At 37.8% G+C, this 25155-nt stretch overlaps 1 protein-coding gene across 5 annotated transcripts in view; it reads left to right on the forward strand.

Annotated features, from left to right (window-relative positions):
- Positions 1-25155, forward strand: part of LOC136864096 (G patch domain-containing protein 4) — a 98972-nt gene that overhangs the window by 18936 nt on the left and 54881 nt on the right. For 4 of the 5 annotated variants that reach the window (XM_067140663.2, XM_067140664.2, XM_068226164.1 and 1 more), the window contains 2 exons: positions 4331-4453; positions 18584-18749. In XM_067140663.2, coding sequence (XP_066996764.2) covers positions 4354-4453; positions 18584-18749 — 266 coding nt within the window. In that variant the 5' untranslated portion in view covers positions 4331-4353. Of the gene's footprint in view, positions 1-1910; positions 2182-4330; positions 4454-18583; positions 18750-25155 lie in introns of those variants that run through there. The other variant, XM_067140667.2, reaches the window with a different exon arrangement.

Consider the following 25155-nt stretch of genomic DNA (forward strand, 5'->3'; position numbering starts at 1 on the left):
CCCTGAAGGTGGTTTCCCATTATCAGACCAGGAAAATGCTGAGGGCTGTACCTTAATAAAGGCTACGAGCACTACCTTCCCCATTAGATTTCCAATCCTAGCCCTTTCCCATCCTTCCATTGCTGAAAACCTTCGACATGTTAGTGTGACGTTAAACAGGTAGAAATAATATGCAAATTCTTATAACAGCTGGTACTTGACACATTGTTCCACTATAGTATTCGAGCTATTTGATCCATGTTATGGAGGCATTGGTAGGAGTGAAGGGTTTACTCACTGAGCAGAACATTGTGGAGCAGTCTTCACCACTGTCTGTGGCCAGGTCATTCTAGCACTGGAACTTGACTTTGGTAGTTAACAAGCACACAGTAGTACTGTTCATGAAAAGTGGGCAACTGTGCCGCTTTACATTTCATTGAACATTCCATATGAAAGCATTGCTTTTAGCTGAAACATTCGACCATACTTTCACTCTAGCCACAATTAGGATTGCATGTCTCTTATTTACCTGAACCACTTATATGGCTGACAGGATACAATAGTTATGTAATATTCAAAGTGAAGTTGTTGAGAGACGTTGGGAATGACCAGTTTTATAAGATGTCGACAGCTGTAGAAACTGAATTGCTAGAGTTCAATTGTTTCCTGTTTGATACTGTTTCTTGCAACAAGGAGGAGTTGACGAAATTCAAATTGTGAAGATTATAAAAATCTGGGTCAAGAACATACCTTTTGCTTTGCAAACTGATGATGGCAGTAGAAAAATTATCTTTTAATGAATTAGAAGTTCAATTACACATACATTGTAACCAAACAATAGTTTAGCTGTACCATAACCTACTAGCATTGGCAAGACAATTATGACAAGACTTACGATAAGAGCCAGGTTGCAATTGGGAAGCTGCAACTACAGAACAGGCAAGGGCTGTGGCCGGGATTTATGTTGTTCATGTAGGCTAGATTCCTCAAGAGGTTTTGTAGCATGTTGGCGTGAACAAAGACATCAAGTGTGCTGGAAATGAAGTACTTGGACTGGTATTATTGCTACCAGAATAGTTAGATCAGGCTGCCTCAACTGAATGCCCTGTGACAGAGTGCCCTGCTGCCTGATATTCTGAAGCAGTCGCTGTGCTGATTAACAATGCCGGCCCATTGCATTTGTTATAATTGTTGTTCATACTTGAGTAAATTACCCTTACTCTAATGTTAACTTAACCGAGCTCGATAGCTGCAGTCGCTTAAGTGCAGCCAGTAGTATTCAGGAGATAGTGGGTTCGAACCCCACTGTCAGCAGCCCTGAAGATGGTTTTCCGTGGTCTCCCATTTTCACACCAGGCAAATGCTAGGGGCTGTACCTTAGTTAAGACCACGGCCACTTCCTTCCCACTCCTAGCTCCTTCCTATCCCATTGTCGCTAAAAGACCTGTCTGTGTCGATACGACGTAAAGCAACCTGTAAAAGAAAATTTAATGTTTAATATACATTGTATGTAAAACAAATTGTTAAAAAAGTTTGCATAATATTTTTATTTGCATTTTTATCTTCATGTTCCCTCGAATAACAATTTATTTTGTACAAAAAAATATAGCTTTGCTTTTTTTTAATGGTTATATGAACAGCCATAATTCTCACTATTGGTGTGCAGTAAATCCTAATGGTGTTTATGAAGTCCCTTACTATGATAGGAAATTGGTGTTTGATTTGCTGTTAGTGCAAGACGAATAATTGGGCCTACTTTTTTTTTTTTTTTTTTTTTTTCTTTTTTTTTTTTCTTCAAGAGACCAGTATATGCATAGAGGTACCAAGATGACATTTTGATGCCATTCTTCCATCAGTTAACTGAATAAGAAAAATCGCGTGGGTGGTTTCAACAAAATTCAACCCCTGCTCATACAGCAAATGATTCCCTTCTTAAAGCGTTTGCAGAGAGAGTGATCAGTGCTGGTATATTCCCCCTCATTTTCCAGATCTAACAGTGTGTGATTGTTTTTACTTGTGGGGTAAACTGAAAGAAAAAGTGTATCGAACAATCCTCGCACATTGGAGGAACTGAAAGAAAACATTACAAATGAAATCAGAAACATTACAGTGGCAGAACTCTCTCATGTGAGCCAGAATATGGTTACCAGATACAATGCCTGTATAACCAGGAAGGACGACATTTCTAGCATCTTTTATAAGGTAAGATTTCATATAAGATTGTATACACGCTTAAAGCAGGGCGGCCGCGTGCGACATAAGTTCGGCTGAGCCAGCTGCCGCAGCGCGTGGCACAAACACCACACGTCTGGTCGTAGTTTGTATGAGAGACCCTGTATGTTTGTTTACATAAGCCAAAATAATTTATTATTGTTTGGTTTAGTGAGATTGTGTGTTCTGTTCATTGGTATACAGCTTGGAGTATAGGTCCGGTTTTATACCCTAGCTTAATTTCTCTTCAGGATTTAAAATTCATGATGAAATATATACACGGGAGATAAACACAGACATTCAATAAAATGTGAAAGAGATTTCAAACGCAACAAACCGTCGTCGTGTTTATGGACCAACAATTGCAGAAATCAGATGCCAGTATCAGGTCCCGGAACTCAAATATTCATATAAAGAAATCATCTCGCACAAGAAGAAATGAACAAATAAGATACTCAAACATCAATATGCTGTAAGAAATTACAATAGCATACGCTAGAAGTATGCATGCAGAACGTAATAAAATGAAATCTTGGCACTGTCAATCTACATAAGGAAACATCATGTAGTGAAACACACATCCGTTAGAATGTGGAAGAAATTTAAGATTGTATGCTCTCAAACAGAAAGAGTCAGAATGTTTCATCTCCATAAAAAGAAAAATGATTTGGGCTGATACATACATAGAAGTATAGAGCAAAATGAATTTGAACTACAGGATGTTTGTCATCTGTGTTCTTTGTATCTTTTGTGACCTGATATTGTCTTTGAGGGTAATTTGCAGCATGCATCTATCCATTACTAATGCGGATATAATTTATGAGCACTTGCCTTTGTTAAGAGTTGCTGTTCAAATGCATATATTGCATATCTTGGTCTTTAGATTAACTGGTGTATCAATGTTAGTCAAAATCTAATTTTCTGAGGAATTTCTACAGTTTGATTGGTCTTCCCTAGTTTGATGTAGTGACTAAGCTAGATTCTTTTGTCAACAGTTTCAGGGATTTGTTTCCAAATTTAACTTTTTGATTTTCTGGACTTTGGGTTTTGTTTTTTCCCGTACTCATTTCCAAACCCATTGTTACTTAGCATCCTGTAGCTCTTAGATCATAGTCCTCAATTCCAGCAGGTTTTCTCTTGTAAGTATAGTTGCTTAAAAAAAGAGAATGAGTGCATGGTGTTGTTTGTTCCTTGTCTTTAATGTTTTATTAGACCTAATTTTAATTATCAGAAATATAATTCACACCCCTTGTAGATTCAAACCCTGTGGATACTCACAACAAAGATTATATCTTGTACAAATTTGCTTTACGTCGTACTGACACAGATAGGTCTTATGGCGACGATGGGGTAGGAAAGGGTAAGGAGTGGGAAGGAAATGACCGTGGCCTTATTTAAGGTACAGCCCCAGCATTTGCCTGGTTTGAAAGTGGGAAACCTCGGAAAACCATCTTCAAGGCTGCCGACAGTTGGGTTTGAACCCACTATCTCCTGAAAGCAAGCTCACAGCTGCGCAATCCTTACCGCATGGCCAACTTGCTTGGTAAACATTATATCTAAAGTTTCAATTGTTTCCGGAAATGTGTACCATCAAGGAACATTTGTTTTTTTTCCGAGCCACTGTATCATTGGCAAGCCAAAGATGATTCAGATATATACTCTCAATTTTTACTCCTCTGCAATTTCATTCTAATGAACAAATCTTCCACGATGAGGGTGAACAAATTTGGAGAGATAGTGTCCCTCTGGAAATCTTGTTTTACCACTGGAATTATTGTTGGAAAGGTCTTCTTCAACCCTGACTCTTAATGGAGTGGTGGTATTTTGAGAGCTATTATGTATCGATAGTGGCAATTTCTTGGGCCCTTTACGGAATTAAAAGCCTTAAGATAATTTATGAAGACAAGATGAATCTTGGTGTTATATTTATTTTAAAATAGTAGTATTTTAGAGCAGTTCATGTTTCATGTAAAGTCGTGAAACCACATTCATTGGGCCAATTTTTAACTCTCTTGAAGCTAATGTTTAATGATTGAAATGATGTATTATGTTTGGTATATATGCTGTTATTATTTAAGTACTGTAATTAAGATTTTTACATACTGATATAGGGTTATTTTCTCTTGCATTTTCTTTTTAGATAAAAACAAATTTGGCCAACGTATGTTGGAAAAAATGGGCTGGAAAGAAGGCTCCGGCCTTGGAGCTCAGTTACAAGGACCAAAGGAACATGTCCGAGTTTCAACTAAAAATGATAATAAAGGTATGTAAATGTTACTTATGTTATTTGATAATGATCTATTACAAACAATTCACTAGGCTAATTAATTTAGTAGGTGTCTTTCATGCTCTCTGACTTAATTTGCCCAGTATTGGTCCTTGTATGCAGCATTCAAAAAATATTTGTATGTAAGAAATACTTCAGTTAATAGTAATGTCCTTGGGGTAGAAGGCCAGAACCCGAATCAACCAGCATGGCTATGGCGACATACTCATGGGACCAGTTTGGATAGTAGGGGTTTTGGGTGGGAGGAAACTAAAAGTTACTGAAGAATTTTCCCCTTTTACTTTCAATCTCTTCACTGTCCTCCTCCTCCAGCCTTTACCTCACCAGTATCCACTTATTTTATATCACATACATACTTGCATATTATACTAATTTAAATTAACTGTTATAAATTCCTGGCGATAGGTCATCTTGTACTAGCAATCTTCATCTCCATAGTCCATTAGCTTCTCCACTCAGCTAACAAGTTACCGGTACTTGAGATTTAAAAGTTATATTTTATATACACACAGATAGTACATTATCAGTAAGACAGATGGCATTGCTAAGTAATTCATATTTATCCCAAACGATGACCGTTGTCTATCTCTGAATTGTTGTCAACATAGCGACCAAAAGGAACAAAGATACATGAAATTCAAATCATAAGTTTCATTACCGCAACACATTCCTCCTATAAAAGGAGACGTTCTATCCACCTTCGTTGGAGTCATTCAGTGCAGTAGAAACCATTCATTTCTTAAATTTCTAACGACAGTGGCTGGACTTGCTGTAGATATGAACAAATATCAAGAGGAACTGTGAAGATGTACATTCATTCCGCGTTCGTCTTATTCTAAACTGGTACTGGGCAAGCTTGGAATACCACCAAACAGGAGTTTCATTCAACAAATGGTATCAAACAAAGGTATGGTGATGGCATTCTTGCGTAATTAATCAATGAAAGTACCGTATGAAGTGCCTCAGGTGTCAGTCAACCATGACCTTGCAGGACACAAAACAAACTAGGGACGGCATACGATGTGCATGTAATAAAGGATCAAGGCAATCCAATAGCAAAACGACTAGGACAATCTACCACAACTCTTGGTTTTCCAAGAGTAATTGAACCATCCGAGAGATTCTGCAGCTGACATACGAAATAGCCCATAACACCCACTCCGCCGACATAATACAGGTTCTTCAAAACCACCATCACAGACTGGATGAATTTCTACTCTGAAGTATTAATAAATTACGTCGAGACTACATCAGAATCCATTGGCGGTCCCAATACCATCAGAAGACAAAAATATTACAAAGGACACTTTGTAGAAGGGCAGTATGTTTTCAGTGGAGTCGAGAGGGGGTCGGGGAAGTGCTTCTTCACGACTGTGGAGAATAGCGTAATCTATAATCTTCATTTCCGTATTGACAATTGCACAATTAAAAATAGGAGAGGATTTCCACCAATCAATACTTATTTATTGTATATATTAAACTACAGGACCGGTTTCGACCTCATATTCAAGGTCATCTTCAGCTGAACCATACACACATGTTTATATAATAAAGCTCTGATTAAGATTGTGGTGTTGAAGGAATGCCATATGATGATGATGTACATTTAGTTACATACAAATGGGGCACGTCTTAGCGTGAACTGGCGTATATGTCATTCTGTACAATATTGCAACTGCATGTCTAAAATGTTGAAGGTCTTAAAACTAGTGTATAAAACACGTCTTTTCCTAAACTAACTTATATATATGTACAAGATATATAAGTACATATATATATAAGTTAGTTTAGGAAAAGACGTGTTTTATACACTAGTTTTAAGACCTTCAACATTTTAGACATGCAGTTGCAATATTGTACAGAATGACATATACGCCAGTTCACGCTAAGACGTGCCCCATTTGTATGTAACTAAATGTACATCATCATCATATGGCATTCCTTCAACACCACAATCTTAATCAGAGCTTTATTATATAAACATGTGTGTATGGTTCAGCTGAAGATGACCTTGAATATGAGGTCGAAACCGGTCCTGTAGTTTAATATATACAATAAATAAGTATTGATTGGTGGAAATCCTCTCCTATTTTTAATTGTGGAGAATAGAACAGTCCAATCCCTGATATCTACAATAAAGCAGTTGAATTCGTTGACAAAGTAAAAAAATGAAATGGCGTATGGCTTTTAGTGCCGGGAGTGTCCGAAGACAAGTTTGGCTTGCCAGGTGTAGGTTTTTGAATTGACGCCTGTAGCCGACCTGCACGCCGCGATGAGGATGAAATGATGTTGGAGTCAACACATACACCCAGCTCCCCTGCCAGCGGAATTAACCATGTATGGTTAAAATTCTCGACCCTGCCGGGAATCGAACCCGGGACCACTGTGACCAAAGGCCAGCACGCTAACCATTTAGCCATGGAGCCAGACGTTGACAAAGTTACAGGTGCACACACAAACACAGTTTGAGTCCACATGGCGGCATGTAAAAGCATCGGTACCAGAATATAACGGAGGAAATGCCTGTACACCAGCTACCTCGCCACATACATGTTTAATAAGGCAAATATTGCAATATTACTGGAGATAACAAATGCAATAAATTTCTGGAAATAGTCCTTAACATTGAGTGGTGAGATTGAACAAGCCCGCCATCATTCAGCACTCGCATCAATATATCTTCCATGATCCGGATCTGTCAGTGTATGTCTGTGCAACACGAAGAACAGTACTTGCTTCATGTCTGATATGATACTGTCGTCGTGGTGCTGATTATTGTTTTAAGAGGAAATACAAATAAGCAAAAACAATCCAATCTTCTGTCCAGTTCTCTGCCAGTGGCGGTGATTATTGTTTTAAGAGGAAGTACAGCTAGACAAAAACAATTCAGTGTTCTGTCCAGTGCTGTGTCCGTGGTATGAAGGTGGTGATAATTGTTTTAAGAGGAAGTACAACTAGAAAAAACAAGTCAGTATTCTGTCCAGTCCTGTGCCCGTCATGTTCATTATTGTTTTAAGAGGAAGTACAACTACCCAAAACAACTGAATCTTCTGTCCAAAGCTGTGCCCATATTGGTAATAATAGTTTTAAGAGGGAGTACAGCTGTAAAAACAACAATTCAATCTTCTGCCCATTCCTGTGCCAGTGGATTCTGCACTTATGGTGAGTACCCATAAATTCATATCTTGTCTTACTGATTGCTATATAATACATATTTATAGTGTTGCTGCGCTTATGGTGAGTATCCATTAATTCATATCCTGTCTTACTGATAGCTATATACTACATATGTATAGTGTTGCTGTGCTTATGGTGAGTACCCATAAATTCATATCCTGTCTTACCGATTGCTATATACTATATATGTATAGCGTTGCTTTCCCATTCGTGATGTGGTCACAAAAGTGTAATTCAACAACAATCGCTCAGTTAGCAATGCTGTCGCACCTATCCGAACCTAACCTGTCGCTATCAGTGGTTTTCGGTGGATCACAACCTAACCTATCACTTATCAGTGGTTTTGGGGGAGTACAGTTGTTTTGATAGGGGATGGTAGAGGCCTGCTGATCCCTTCATGGCCCTAACCTGGGGGCTTATGCACCCAGATCCCCTTTGCTTTGTCCCCAGACCAATGGTTTTGCCACTCGCCTGACCTAACCTAACTAGACTAGTGGTTTTCGCTCTGGCCGGACATACTTCATACTCCATCAGGTTTTGGTCACGTTGCGTTAGCCGTGTCATATCAGATTGTTAAAATCCCTTTCGTGAACCAGATAGTGAAGTTTCAACCCATTCTAGTGCCGCTAGATTTTGTTGCGTTATCTCAAACAGCCAAAGACACCAGACCATCAGTTTGTTCATTTAGCTGCTGCTGCACGTCGCTTTAAATTATCCACCATGATTGCAAACCTGAACCTTGTACACCAGTCATCAATTACGTCATATAGATGGACGAACCACAGCAGCAGCGCCTGTGCCAGCAGATCATTATACCGTCCTTGGCTTTCCAATATTGCTTGGGATTTCCGTATTTGAATGTTTAGAAATATAGGCTATCCTACATAGATATGGTTTGGGATGTTGAAAATCCTGTATATAGAATCTGTATTAAAAATCAGTAAGCCAAACCATGGTTGCTAAGTCAACAAAAGTTGTTTAATTGTGAAAACCTGTGACTGTGCCAGGTGAATGGAAACATCCTGTATATGCACCCACCCACTTATTTTTCAATCATCTAAGCACTTGATTTCCTAACTACCTTTAAAAACCTTGTTCCTTTGAAATAATATGCTGGGGTGCTGTAAACTATGCCAAATAGGTCTTGGATTAGTACTTAGGCCACCCCTGTAAGCTCATGTTCATGAATTACATGGCAAATGTTTGGACTTGTTGCATCATCCTATTATAATGTTTGGTTTTGTTACACATTACCGTATAATCCCGAATACCATCCTCACTTTTTTCCCCAAAATACTGGTTCTAAATCTTGGGTGTGGGTCGTATTCAAGCCGTTCATTCTCGTAAATATTTACTACGTTTACATGGAGTATTGAAATAGATTTGAATGTGGTTACCATACTCAGTATACCACATGTAAACGGGCATTCAGGGCTTTTGTGTTTTAGGTGCGTTCTAGAAAACAAGATCGATTTTTTCTCAATACGGTTACAGTGGCATGTAAACGCGAAATGTAAGGTAATGAAATACGGTAAATCGAAGAATATGGGTAAATTTGAAAGCCGCTGTTGCGGATGCTCGATCGTCATTTGTTTCACAAGTGTTGCTGGCATGCTGGTTGTGCGAATAGCTGATCTCACGGAATATTGTACTTGATATGGATGTTGATTCCCATAGGGAATCTGAAATATTTATCCTGAATGAGTAAATTTATAATACCAATATAAATGGTCCGTTATTGGACATCATAAATTTTCCAGCTAACTCATTCGTGGTTGCCAGCGTTTCGCCCTCGTGTGCTAGGTTGGGCTCATCAGTTGGTACCTAGCACACCTACCAAGACGCTGGCTAGTGCATACAGTGGAGGCCACTGTGTAGGCTACTTGGAGCCACCGGCAGTGCCAATGCACTATGAGAGACTTTGTCTCTTTACCAAAAATTGATGCTTGCTTGGCCATCAGATATAGATGTTGATTCCCATAGGGAATCTGAAATATTTGTCCTGAATGAGTAAATTTATAATACCAATATAAATGGTCCGTTATTGGACATTATAAATTTTCCAGCAAACTCATTCCTGGTTGCCAGCGTTTTGCCCTCGTGTGCCAGGAAAAAGAAAGTACTGACTATACTAACGGAAAAATGAATACAATTATATAAGTACAGAGTGTGTCTTATAATGCAATCATACGCCACACTGTTTAACTGAAAGGATGGGCTGCAGCATTGCCAAGTATAGCGTAAGCCGGCCATGACTAGAGGCATTTGTGGATGACATTTTAGCTACCCGTGTGAATAAATATATATGTCTGTTTCCTGAACTTAATTTAGCTTGCATGCCAGATTCTTTGTTATGTTGCCAGCATATGGAAGATGCAGTATTGCCATCAACCCGTGACTCATTCATGCACATGATCATGCGGCCAGCTTCACAAAAGTAGAGAATTCTACGCAAACAGTCATGCTTCCAAAAAAAATTATATCCTGTCTCTCAGTACTTTTCTTTTGGGATGACCTCTTCTCCACTGGAAACTTATTTTCTTGACCCGGGAAGGACAGAGCTTTTATTTTTATTTTAACTGGTTCATTTTATCACATATGAAGATATGCATAGAAGGGAAGCCATGGAAAGCTTTTTTCTTTTCATGTAATTTGACTCTATGGTTCATCAATAATAGCCTGGTACCATAACATACCGCACGTGTCTTATGAGAGCAAATTTTCCGAAGTTTGGTAATACACTTAAGTTACATAATTATTGAATAATACCCTGTGTAGTCTTTTATCTGGATGAAAAATAACCTGAAAATGTATTTACAGAAAAATATAGGCATGTCAAATTTAAAAGAATGTATGTTTTTACACTATTATTTACAACTGTTGATACAGTTGGGCTGCATTTAGTTTTCTGTTACGAGAAAACAAGCTGAATATTGTTACTAAACATTACACAGGTCTGTTCTGTGGAGTTAAACTCAACAACTGACCTGTTGTTCCATTCATGGGATTTTATTCCTCATTATAGAAGCACTCATGTATCCCAGTGACTGACTTATCCTGGGGTGAGTAGTAGTCTGGATAACGGTAAGGATCCATTTTGTAGATCATCCTGGGTCAGTGTTCAGAAGAGTTGAGGCATTCTTTTTAATTCTTTTATTTGGCAAGAAATCCTCTTCAGGGGCAACATTGCAATGATTATAGTGTTTGTGGCTGGGAACTGTTTCGGTTAGTGCGCATAACTGCTGTCCTGTAAGATTGTCTATGAAACCCCCTTCATCCTCTTCCAGTATATGTAATACTTCTTCCAAATCTCACTGGAGGGAGAAACTAATTACTGTACCAAGTTACTATGCTTGAATTTATGAACACACTAGCTATTGAAATTCTAATAAGAATCTATACAGGTCGTACTCATATGTTTATGAAATCTAACTTTTGTAATAATTCACTTCATATTATAAAAATACAGAATAACATGAAATGATACTGTAAAGGACATATGGTACCGTACGGTACCAGTATAATTTTTCTCCTCCCACATCAAGATAATGGAAAGTTATATTATTAATTGGTATTTCTGACATTCCTTTCATCTATTACAAACAAATTGCATACATTGAAAAGTTCATGTACACTTTCTTGTTCAGTCGATGATGCTACTTACCTCAGATAAGCCGTTATTGTCATTTCACATAGAGATCATGACAATTCAGGGCGCGGTTGATTAAACATAGTACACTACACAGACATGCTAACTGTACTGAATGATTCGTAAAAGTATGTTTTCTTTCGACATGCAGTGTTGCCACAATTATGGAGCCCTTTTCAGTAATCAGGATAAAATCGGTAGTAGTGCATGCAGGTACCGTATGGTACTGCATGTCCTTCCTGGGTTAAGAAGTTGATTCAATAACAGCTTGTCCCAAGGAAAATGTATTTTGTTTTTAATTATCGGAAAGGATTCAACTCGGAACTTTCTTCTCGTACACAGATCAAAATCATTCATTGTGTTTCTGAATACACACCTATCAAAATCAACAACTTACTACTGTATGGTGAGTTGGCTGAATGATCAGCGTTGAGGCCTTCAGTTCAGAGGGTCCTGGGTTTGATTCCCGGCCGGGATGGGGTTTTAATTGCCTCTGATTAATTCTTCTGGCTCCGGGACTGGGTGTTCGTGATTGTCCCAACACTTTCCTCTTCATATTCAGACAACACACTACTCTACCAACCACCACAGAAACATGCAATAGTGATTACATCCCTCCATACAGGGTTGGTGTCAGGAAGGACATCTGGCCGTAAAACTGTGCCAAATCCACATGTGTGACACAGTTCGCACCTGCGACCTGACAGGTATGGGTAAAGCGGTAGAAGAAGAAGAAGACTGCTGTATGCTGAGGTCGCATGGTCCTCATTTTCCCCTGAGGTAATTGTTCCTTTCTTATTTTGTTTCTTCTGCTTATAATTTTAATTGTAGTTTCCCCCTTTTCAGTATTGCACCCAGCTCTTTTAGTTACTAATTTTGCGAGAAATAAAAACTCATTACTTTTAGCTTCTTTATTGTAATTTTTGATCATTTTATTTATCTCCTGGTCTTTGGGATGTATTACTTAATTTTTCCGTCCATTAAATATAAAAATTGGAGATCTAATTTGTATCACTATTGAGGAACACTTTCTATAAGCCTACTCTTAATTTCACCGAAAATAATACGCTTCATTAATTATACACGAGCTCATCTTTATAATCTTCTAATAATATGCAGGGTGAACGCATACTCCACCAACAAACTTTCGGACCAGTCGAGTATATTTGTTTAAGGGACCCGTGGTCTCCAGTGGTTCAGTACAGAGTAACTGCATTTCATTTGATTGGGTTTGCTTTGAATCTGTATTGCACTAAAAGTATTAATGTTATTTTTTTGGTGTCTATCCGAAATGCTAGTTGTTGTCCGACTCCTGCTGTTGGAATTTTGTCCCGCAGGAGTTCTTTGGCATGCCGGAAGCCAACGACACAGACTTCTTACCTTTAAAATATCTTTTAAAGGCATATTACAGGCTTTTTCACTGTTGTGAAAGTATTTTCACAGAAACAAGGATGATTAGGGTGACAAACTGCACAAGTCATGATAACTCTTAATCTGCAGTGAGCCACAAGAGACCATGGGCCCCTTATACCAGTATACCCAGAAGGTATCCCTAAACAACCTCTGAAAGTTTGTCAGTGGATTTCGGGTTTATCCTGTATATAACATATACCATTATTCATGTGCTGCACACTGAGTATCATATCAAACCCAATGCTTTCTCAAATCTGTATCTCTACATTTCCACGTCTCTCTGGAACTAGAATAACTACAGTCTCCTTGCCCCACAAGCACACTCCCACCCCTGCTTTCCTCAGCAGTCAGGGTCGCAGAGCTGGGAACCATGCAGTAGCACTTCGTCAGGCTTAGATTCATAGCCCTTTCGGACCGTGTACGCACAATTGTGCGGGTTTGTATTTTATTTATGTCTGAGCTTATTTGACGTTTTCTTGGCGCTAGACCGGACTGCAGTGTTTGTGCGGGACACGTAGCATGTACTTCAGCTGTTTTTATTTAGTACTTGACCACCAGGGGGCAGGAAGAAGAGTTTAAAAATACAGTTCATTAGCAAGATGGCAGGAAGCAGTAATGCCTAAAGTAAGTATTTATTTATTGCATTCATATTAATCTAGAAGCTTTACTGAATATCAGAATATAATCATTGAAGTGTGTAAATTGTGTAGCAAACATAAATTGTGAACTTACAACATCGTACGTAATACCATGAGGTTTTGAATGTTGATATGCACATATGTGCGGGCTAGGTTTCCTTACAGGCAATGCATGCAGGAGTGTTGGGTGCTGTCACGAAAAGGACTGTGAAAGCAAAACTCGTACTCTACATGAGAAATGTAAGGTATAAGATTTTAATTGTTTAAAATCGTTCCACACTGTAAAATAGAACATTTATTCATGTACATGTGCATATTCACATGTACTGAGTTGAATTTTTTTAATTTTTTGCAAGTAGTGAATAAAGTCCTGACACGCACAATTGTGTGGGTTCTGTTTTTCAGCCGATATTTCTTATTTTGTAAAATAAACTGTAAAAACATGTATTTGAGAGCATTTTAGTAAGTTTTTGACGTTTTGACACCTCCAGATTTCTTTCAGGTCTGACGACAAGTTGCTGCTGCCAAAAGGGCAGTAAAAGCAAAACTCTTCCTCAATGTAGAAAATGTAACGTTTACTCGTGTTTGAATGAAGATTTAATTGTTTTAAATTATTCCCCACTGTAAAATAGAACATTTGATCATGTACATATGTATATTCACATGCATTGAGGTAATTTTTCTTTTTTGTAAGTAATGAATTAAGTCCTGACACGCACAATTGTGCGGATGCTTTTCTTTTAGATGTTAATTTTTATTTCGTAGAATAAACTAAAAGTATATGTATTTAAGAGCATTTTAGTCAGTTTTTTACGTACAAACAAAAATTCACACCGCCAGTTTTCTTTCAGGTCTGAAAGGGATAGATTATTTATCTCCTGGCCTTTTTAATGCATTACTTAATTTTTCCCTCCATTAAATGTATAAATTGGAGATCTAATTTATATCACTATTGAGGCACACTTTCTATAAGCCTACTCTTAATGTCACCGAAATTATTCCGAATATTCCGAAGCAACATCTGTGACAACTGATTTTTCACCCTTGTGACAGGAACTTGGCAGAGTCATCCATCATTTTCTCTTTCCATGCAAGGATCAGTGTTGCATTTTTATTACTGTAATTATATCTCCCTTTTGATTTTTTTATATTGCCAGATTTTAGCTATAGTTATATCTGGCTTTAAAAAAAAATTTGCCATATTTTAGCTTACCCTTTTTAGTGTATGTAACAGTACCTGTTGTAACCATACCCATTGCTAATTGTTCACTGTTTAGTTCTAATGGGATGTAGCAACAATCGGTATAAATGTGGCAATCTGTGGGTAGGTCTTTAACCCATTGCCATACTTTGACGGAACCTTCCGTCCTGCAGTCATAAGGCGGTAACATACTTTGATGGACAATTCCGTCCTGGTGCATGGAGCATTTTTAAGTTCATCATCGCGGTTAACTGGTCAGAGAGGTTTGTTCTGCTTGTTTTGCACCTTACCCGATAGATGTCAGATGATCCCTGAAGATATTTTCTCTGTGTAAATAGTAACTCTGAGCTGAAATGCAGAAAATATAAAGCACCTCAGTTTGCTACTAGTTGTAAACAATCATGGCGGCATTCAGGTGCGGCATGGATGAGGCTATTCGTAACTTGGATGAAAATAGTGATGTTGAAAGTGGAAATGATTCTCTGGAGAGTGAAAAATACTTCTTCAACTGACATGATGAAAGTGATTCCAATTTCAGTTCTGAGGTAATAGTGCCACTTGAAAGTATGGGACAAAACCCAAATGCAACAAGAGTGGGTGAAAACTCTAGTAATGATACTTGGAATGGGGATCTTGTTGACAATAAGCCTGTTTCTGTAAAATGCAAACCAGTTCCTGAAGTTCACTCTATAGTAAGGAGGAGGTTGGGGAATAATCCAAAAGAAATGGACGTAGTGAATGAATTTCTAACCCCACAGTTCTGGGAGCATGTTACAAAGGAAACCAATGCCTATGCCTCTACATTTCTTGCTAATTTATCTTCTTCTATTGAAACCAGTAACACGAACAAAAACCTTGGTTTTCTCTGTGTATTGTTATTCTCTGTGATTCGTCAAATTTATGTTAAAGTGACTGAAAAATAAATGGTATGTATGGGAATATTTCCTTTCACAAAAAATGGTAGGCCAAAGGGTTAATGTCTTTTTTGATGGATGATCACAGACATTTCAATTCAGAAGATTTGCCATTTGTTGTCATAGTCTATTTTCCTCACATTTGGCATGAAATTATGGAGAGAGCCATTGATACTCTCAGAACCCAAATTTTGTGCATTTATTTGTGTTATATTTCTTGCAGAATACCCTTCCGTTCTTTCATCCACAGAAATTACAAAAGCATACTTTTTTTTTTTCAACTTTCTCTACATCTGTTCATTCTTCTTTAAAAAAATTTCTCTCTGTGTGTGTGAAAAATACAGATTCCAGAAAGTAAGGGAGAACTTGTCTTGGGAGAGACAATCACCAAAAGATTGCATTTTTCAACTCAGGCCCTGTAAGAAATAATGCTTTTATAGCACATAAGTTTGGATGATGCCATTCTCTCTCTCTCTCTGCTTTTTTCATTTTTGCAGGATTTGCCAAGTTTTCTGTTGGTTGTGTTCCAGTCAGAGGTTGACTGCAATATTAGACTTCTCATCAGTACAATAAAACCTCATTAAAATGTTTCTGTACAGGACAAGGAAAGAGAACATGTTAAACGAGAATACATACTATTGAATACGCAAGGAAAACTCCCAACCATCTAACAAGGATATGGAAACACTTTATACTTTTTTTTAACATGGGTGTATTTTATGACATATGTATGGAGATGGTGAAAGCTTTATTTTCATTGCCATAAGATCTATCTCTGTCGATGCGATGTAAAGCCAATTGTGAAAAAAAAAAATTGGTGTGTCTACCATTTCTGAAGATTAGAAGAGAGTCGTAAAAGGTGTGATAAAAATGAGACAACAAACATGGGAACATTTATGTACTGGGGCCATAAAGGCTTTTTTTTTTCTAAAACAAATATAATGTGAACTGTTGGTGGAAGCCATATATTTCAGAGCAGTGGGTCATTAAACGTTGTTTTCTGGTCATACTCTTCGGTGATAAATTATTTGGAGGTTACTCTCGTTCATATGCGAGAGAATGACTTTGGCTGCCATCTTGAACACATCATAATTTTGGCAATACCCAGCTTTCGTTCGGACCTTCGGACCAACTCGAGATGAAAGGATTTTGTCTTCATTAGTATGCTATTTCGGGAGATAGTGTGTTCAGGCTCCACTGTCGGCAGCCCTGAAGATGGTTTTCTGTGGTTTCCCATTTTCACACCAGGCAAATGCTGGGGCTGTACCTTAATTAAGGCCACGGACGCTTCCTTCCCACTCCTAGCTCTTTCCTATCCCATCGTCGCCATAAGACCTATCTGTGTTGATGCGACGTAAAGCAGCTTGCAAATAAAAAATGTATGCTATTTCACAACATTTTCTCTATACAGTACATAAGTAGGCTATCACAAGATAGATATGCACCATGCTAGTCAACTTCTCACAATTATATATTCCTAATCTGTATGTGGGCTATCATGCAAAAAATATTCGCTACCATTCGCTGTACCAGTCGATACAGTAAATTTCTAACTTCCGACTGGAATGTCAGGCTCACTGGGTTATTCAGCAACCGCACTGCTAACCGGCAAGCAAAATTGAAGTTTCATGGGGCTATCGGCTTGCTCCCCGAAGATGCAATTCACCCTGTGAAGTTCAGGAATTCAAATCATTTTCCCGTTATCATTCAACTTTCTCTGACTTGCCTCCGGTAGCGAGGGCCCTTGTCTGTGTTGGAAATTATGTTCTGTTCATAAGGAATTTAAAAAACCCTTTTCAGGCCTGGCAAAAATGTCACCATATTAAGTGGTAATACCGAAGATTTGTGATGCAATAAGTGAGGTATTTTTATTTAGATCTATATCGATGGGAATCGGGACTTCGAATTTTGGGAAAACGTCTTAATGAGGAATGCACTAATGAGGTTTCTCTGTATTTCAATCAAATTAGCTAGGTACAGAGTTTTCGTCTTTAGACCACTAAAATTAAAATCGGCCATCCTGACTGAGTGGCTGAGATGGTTGTGCACTGGCATTCCAATGCCGGATTGTCGGGTTTGTTCCCAACTTATCTCAGTAGTATTTGAAGTTGCTCAAATATGCCAGCCTCATTTTGGTAGATTTCATCAAAGTGTACAACTATCATCAACGATCTGCATTTAGTCTGTCACCCAGCAAGCAGATTCCATATCAGTTGTTTACGTAGCTTTTTCTTAAATATTGTCAATGAACTTGGCAATTTATTGATAATTTCCCTTAATAATTTATTCCAAACCTCTAATCTTCATCCTATAAATGAATATTTCCCCTCAATCTGTCCTCTTGAATTCCAAGTTTATCATCATATTATGATCTTTCCTACTTTTAAAAGCTCCATTCAAGCTTATTCTTCTACTAATATCATTCCATGCAAACTCACCACTGACAGCTCAAAAAGTACCACACAGTCAAGCATATCATCTCCTTACTTCCCAGTCTTCCCAGCCCAAAGTTTGCAACATTTTCGTAACACTACTCTTTTGTTGGTAATCACCAAGAACAAATTGTGCTTCTTTCCTTTGATTTTTTCCCAATTCTCATATCAAGTAGTCCTGGTGAGGGTTCCGTACACTGGAACCATACTCTATCTGCAGTCTTACCAGAGACTTATATGCCCTCTCCTTTACATCCTTACTACAACCCCTAAATACTCTCATCTGTCTGTGGAATCCATGGGTACTAGATTTATGAAACTGAGCTTTCTGGTCGGGGAGGCCTCTATCTTCACAGGATTGACAAACCTCTGATCATAATCCTAAAATCATTATTGAGATTGTGGGTAAACCACGTAACAAACCCGTGTCCTTGCAGTAAGTTCTCAGCAGCTGACTTTTGCAATAGTCAGTTTAAAAATACTGTATATTAAATATGATATACCTTCACTGATTTAAATCAATTTTTGAAAAGGTGCTAAATGATCCTGAGATGCAGAGTTATTCCTCAGAACATGTGGCTGTTTCTTGTGGAGTGTTATTGCTAACAATATCTGTGATCTCTGTGCGTTTATATTTAATTTTTGATTAAGATAAACATGTCTTGTGTTTCACTTTTTGCAGGATTAGGATTCAAAAGTAGTGATGAGGCATGGTTTAAAGTCCAGGAGGATTATGAGAAACTTCTGTCTGAAATGTCTGCCACATACAGTGGTGGAGCTGGCACTTCACCACCACGTGAACGAAAATCCTTGGAGGAAATCTCCAGGTCATCTCGAGCCCGTATTCAGTAAGTAATGCAGCACAGTTGTCATTTGTTTATTTATTCACCTAGTGAAAATACTTATTTATATTCAAAGGGTTGTTCCTAACTTACGTTTAAGCAATTTTCTGGTCATCAAGTGTAGACTTAGAACATTCACGAAGAAAAAGCAATCAAAGTAGACAAGCGAACATGGTAACAACAACAACAAACAAACAAAAGAGTAAGAATATGAAATAAATACACTAAATCAATGGTTCCCACTTAGCTAAGTGCCGCACCCCTTCTTATTTTCAGTTGTCTGTCTCGGACCGTATACGTTTTAATATTTGTATTTAAAAAATTTCAATTTTCACAATCCTTTATTTATAACAAAATTAGGGTTAAAAAGTACAGGCTTTTAACGACTTCATTAATAAATATCATATCTTGTTTCATAAATTTCCTCCAGCATCTGGTGCTGAATTTCCTATCCTTAACTTTAAATCAGGATCAGAATGGTGGCAATTTATATGTTTGTTCTTCATATCCAAAAGGAAAGCAGCAAGATTCATTCTGGATGATTTCTGACAAACAAGTAATGTTACGAAAGTGTTACAAAGTTTGAGTCTGAAGACTTGGGAGTAAGGAGACTAGCTGCTCGACTGCTGTTGACCAAAATATTAGGAGCACTCGAGTTTTGAGATTGTTTATGAAATAACCAGTAGGTCTACAGAAAATTCAATAACACCATCATTATCTTTGTTTCATTTTACACCGGGCGAGTTGGCCGTGCGGTTAGGGGTGCGCGGCTGTGAGCTTGCATCCAGGAGATAGTGGGTTCGAATCCCAATGTCGGCAGCCCTGACGATGGTTTTCCGTGGTTTCCCATTTTCACACCAGGCAAATGCTGGGGCTGTACCTTAATGAAGGCCACGGCCGCTTCCTTCTAACTCGTAGGCCTATCCTATCCCATCATGGCCATAAGACCTATCTGTGTCGATGCGACATAAAGCCACTAGCAAAAAAGTTTCATTTTACATTAGGTTATGTAGGTTTGGAATTAATATTTTAATATTTTTTATTGCCTGTTTTTAAACATGTTTCACCCGTGTGTCAACTTTAAGACATTGTTTCTCAAAAACCCGTTAGCTGATCATATCCAAATTTTAACACTTTATTTATTTATTTAAACATTTTTTTTTTTTTTAATGCTATTTGCTCGGGGCGTCGACCTAGGAAGATCTTTGGTCCTACTTGCACCATATGTGAGGAACTTGTGTATATTATGTAAATGGCGGTAGTGTAACGTGTTGAATGTGAGGAAAGGAACATTAAGGACGACACAAACACCCAGGCCAGGGATATTAATCATTTATAATTAAAAACCCCTGACCCCGCCGGGTGACAGGTGGACGTGTCGCCCCCAACACCGCGGGGCCGGACAGCTCAAATCCTTTATACATTGGGATGTTTTATGTATTGTTTATAAATTTCAGAATTTTATGTTCGGAAGGAAAAGTTATCAATTTTGTAAGGTAACTTTTTCTTGGCTCAGGGTGGTTGGAAAATTGCATTCTTGATCGTGTTGTGATTGTTATACATACCATGGTTATGCTGTATGACTGTCAAATACGTAAATGAATTCACTTTTTTTAAATATCAGTTTGTATTTGTATTGGGTAGAACGACATGGATCAGTAGATGACCGGTGCAGAGGAAGCACTGCAACGTTGCTGCATAGCTGCCAATCCTGCCGATTTACCAGGAAACTCTCCGTTTTTCAACTCTTCTTCCGATTTATTTTTACCTCTTCCAATTCTTGACCAATATAGTATAGTCAGTGCTCTTCCCCTATGATAAAAGATAAATTCTTATGTGCTTGTGTAATTTATGCATCCTTACTTTCAAGCGTATTTATTTTATGCTTTATTTCACGAGAGTATCATCCGATTTACGCCGCCTTCGTGTATCATGTTTCCTCCTCACCACGAGAGAGAGAGAGAGAGAGTGTTTGTGTGGGGTTTTTTTTACAGCTGGGAATTCGGTACAGCAATTGTCCTACAAACAAGAGATGCTAGCGCGTGCTAGCGACTCTGTTAATTGGGAAGAAAGAATGAGTTTGTTATTGTGTATGTGTCGATCACGCGCTGTTAGCATCGTTTCTGTGCTTAGTTCCATTGGAGTTGTAGGCCACTTGTTTTTTCTTCTGGTTCTGTGCTTTCCCCCTGTCGAAGTTGTATGTTAATAAAGTATGAGACATATTGATCTGTTTTATATATGGTCATTTTGCATATTTCAGCGCATTTGTATTCATTCTTACTTCATAATTTTATGTGTCAATGACAGTTTCTGGTATTTTCTCTTCACGTTACGGCCACGAAACATAACAAGCGTTATCTTCAAGTGTTCAGAGATGCCTATAAAATTGAATTTGCATTCATTTTACAGTCTGATAAAGGAAACTTACACATTTTGTTCCATGTGTCTGTGTGATATAAATATTATTATTATTATTCATACGTATAGTCATAAGTGAGAATGGTTAGGTAGATTTTCTTGTAACCATTTTTATATTTCCTTAGTTTAATATTTTTAATTTAATGGGCAATTTGAATTGTAACTGTAGATATGTATGCCTTTTATCTTGTCCCTTTTTCACCGAGACTGTGGTGCAATATACAGTGCATGACAAAATCCAAGAATTTAAAAATCTTATTTTTATATTTCTAAAAGTTGGCGGGTATGTTGCCACAATAGCACGGAACACCATGCTATGCCGCGCCTCACTCAGAGTTGAAGCTATAGATTACAAGTTGCATGTACACACTGAACTTATTCCAAAAGAATGGCAGGAATCACTTACTGTCCCAATTCATAAAGGAGAGGATAAGGAAGAACTTCAAAATTATTGTGGCATATCTCTTGTAAACAGGGCCTACAAAATTCTGTCTTTTATTCTTTTACAGCGTTTATAACCATTTGCTGAAAATGTTATTGGGGACTATCAGAACTGTAACAGATCCACTACATACAACATATTTGCAATTAAGACTTAGATAAGGTGTGGGAACTCAAGGAGTCGGTTCATTATCTCTTTATAGATTCCTTCAAGGTATACAGAAGGGCGCTGGCCCTGTGATGTAGGGGTAGCGTGCCTGCCTCTTACCCGGAGGCCCCGGGTTCGATTCCCGGCCAGGTCAGGGATTTTCACCTGGACCTGAGGGCTGTTTCGAGGTCCACTCAGCCTACGTGATTAGAATTGTGGAGCTATCTGACGGTGAGATGGCGGCCCCGGTCTAGAAAGCCAAGAATAATGGCCGAGAGGATTCGTTGTGCTGACCACACGACACCTCGTAATCTGTAGGCCTTCGGGCTGAACAGCGGTCACTTGGGTAGGCCAAAGCCCTTCAAGGGCTGTAGTGCCATGGGGGGGGGGGGGGGGTGTCATACAAAAGGTCTGTGTAACATCATGATGGAGTTTGGCTTTCCCATAAAATTAATTAACATGTGCAAACTGTTTATGGATGATAATGTTAGCTGTGTTTTGCTCAAGGGCAGAAAATCAAGTTCCTTCCAGAATAAAACTGGTCTGAGACAAGGGAATGCACTATCTCCTCTTCTATTCAACATCGCACTGGAGAAGATTATCAGCAGAAATTAGCTCTTGTACCTGGTGGCATCATATCAGGGAGACAACAGGAAGTCCTTGCATATGTGGATGATATTGTTCTTACTGGCCACAGTGAATTAGAAATTGGGCAGTTATTCATGGAACTAGAGGAAATGACAGCAAAAATTGGCTTACGGGTAAATGATAAAAGGACACATTACATGGTTGTACAGAGACCGAATCATGAGGAGGTTGATAGGTTGCCTTTTAAGATTGGGAAATATATACAGTATTTAAAAGAGTAGAGGAGTTTAAATTCCTTGGTGTATTAATCAATGAGCAAGACCGAAGGCAACAGGAACACCAAGCTAGAATTAAGAATGCAAATAAGCCATTTTACTCTGAGCCCTATATTAAGCTCCAAGTTTTTAACAAGGAATGCAAAAGTGATTATCTGCAATACAATCATCATTCGACTAGTACTTCTGTATGGTTCCGAGACATGGAGTGCAACCAAGAAAGAGCAGCAGCAGTTGCAAGTCTTTGAGAATAAAGTTTATAGAAAAATATTTGGCCCATGATTCGATCTTATCTCTCAAAGTTGGCAGAAGAGATATCATTATGAGATTTACACCCTCTCTCAACAACACACTGTAATGGGTATGATAGAATCCAACAGACTGCGCCGGGATGGACATGTACTGAGGATGCAGGATAACAGAGCACCAGTAGATCTATACAAGGGATCTCTTAATGGGAAAAGACCTTCAGGAAGACCCCGAAGCACCTGGAAGAAGGAGATCATCAAGGTATGCCGAACTCTCCAAATTGATAACTGGAAAGAGCAGGCTCAAGATCGAAAAGGATGGAAGAGGATTGTGAGATTGGTATGGGAACTTCATGTCCCTCAGAAGCCTACAAAGGAAAAACATTCCATACCAAAACTCAAACGGCATCCAAAATAAAGTAAACAACATATGGCTGAGAAATGAAATTAAACAAATGTACAAGAAAAAAATCATTCCTAAATTTGCAATTATACCAGACGCATTTGACCGTCTCACATTATTCATCTCCACTTGAATGGAGTTCTTTTCTTAGGTACACCAACTATAAACTGTCTACTATATTAGATAGAAAACAAAAGACACTAAAACACAAGCTATCTTGTTTACAAACAGCCAAACCCAAAGCCCTCAATCAGAATAGGAACACCAGGTTTTCTACCCCTTCGTTTATGAACATTCCCGCTACAATTAACTTATCTGACACAATTTTCTCAGGTAGTGAAATGGATCTCTTCAATAAAGGCATAAAATACAACTGGCCTAATCCAAAAAAGGTCGAAGATGTAATCACCACCATCGCCGAGACCGAATCTAATATTAACAAACAGATTCCCTTCGAGAAACAAAATGATGTTAAATACGAAATAAAGAAGAGAATACCTACACTCGTCAGCGATATAATAACTAACAATAATTCTAACTTTTCTAAACAAAACCTCAAACTAAAAACTAAAATTAATAATAATAATGTAATGGTAACAAAGGCTAATAAGGGCAATACAACAGATTTAATGAATAAACAAGATTACATCAAGGAAACAGAAGATTTCTCCAATAAAACCTACACATTAATCAATAAAGATGCCATAGTAAAAATACAACGCAATCTAAAAGCACTCCGTAAAAATTCAATATTCCTACTAAATGAACAAGACTATCAGAAAATGATCACTATGAATCCAAAATTACCTACAGCAAGATTATTACCTAAAATACACAAAAATGATCAGACCAATAATCAATAGCAGAAACAGTCCCACTTATAAAACTTCTCAGTTCCTCCACATGTTCTTAAAAAAACATTTTAAATTTCACAATGTAAATCCCATCAAAAATTCCATCAAACTTTTGTGAAACTTTAAACAAATTCAGTTTACAACCAAATCACGTTTTATGTTCCTTTGATATCACAAATATGTACTCAGATATACCCGTCAACGAAACTATCACCATAATAGAAAACAACCTCTCCAAACACAGTATATTAAGCAAAATTGAAATAGACAAATTCATAAAGTTACTAAGTTTTGTTTTACACAATAATTACTTTACTTTCAACAACAAAATATATAAACAAGAAGGCTTAGCTATGGGAGACCCAATCTCCGGCATTTTAGCAGACATCTACATGGACAACTTAGAACACTACAAAATAGTAAAAAACATTAATGGACTCAGTTAAAGGCTCCGTTATGTTGATGACACATTAGCAATTATCGATAAACAACTCAACAAAATTCTAACATTTCTAAATCATTTAGATGATAATATAAAGTTCAAAAAGGAAAACAACAATTCAATCAATTTTCTAGACATCAAAATCACGCGAATTTTAGACAAATTTGATTTCCAAATTCACCGCAACCCTTCATTTACTCCAATAACTATAAAAAATGAATCATTGCATCCAAATTCCCATAAACATGCCACTTATTACAGTTTAGTATACAGGGCATTAAAAATCCCTCTTTCACCAAATAATTAAAAAAATGAATTAGATTTCATAAAAGAAATAGCCAGATTCAACTGGTTCAATTCAGATATGATCAACAAAATCATTAATAAAGTTAGACTAAAATTAACCACAAACCTTTCTCCAATAAAACCCAGCAAACCAAAATTCGCTAAGTTCACATTTACCAACCCAAAAATCCATCAAATTACCAAATCCTTTAAAAAAACACGAGGTAAAAATCGCTTACACCACGCAGAATACAAATCAAAATTTATTTTTTAATCATAACTCAGTCAATTCAACTAATAATAAATATTC

This window comes from Anabrus simplex, chromosome 2 (genome assembly GCF_040414725.1).
Source record: "Anabrus simplex isolate iqAnaSimp1 chromosome 2, ASM4041472v1, whole genome shotgun sequence".
Taxonomy (NCBI): Eukaryota; Metazoa; Arthropoda; class Insecta; order Orthoptera; family Tettigoniidae; genus Anabrus; species Anabrus simplex.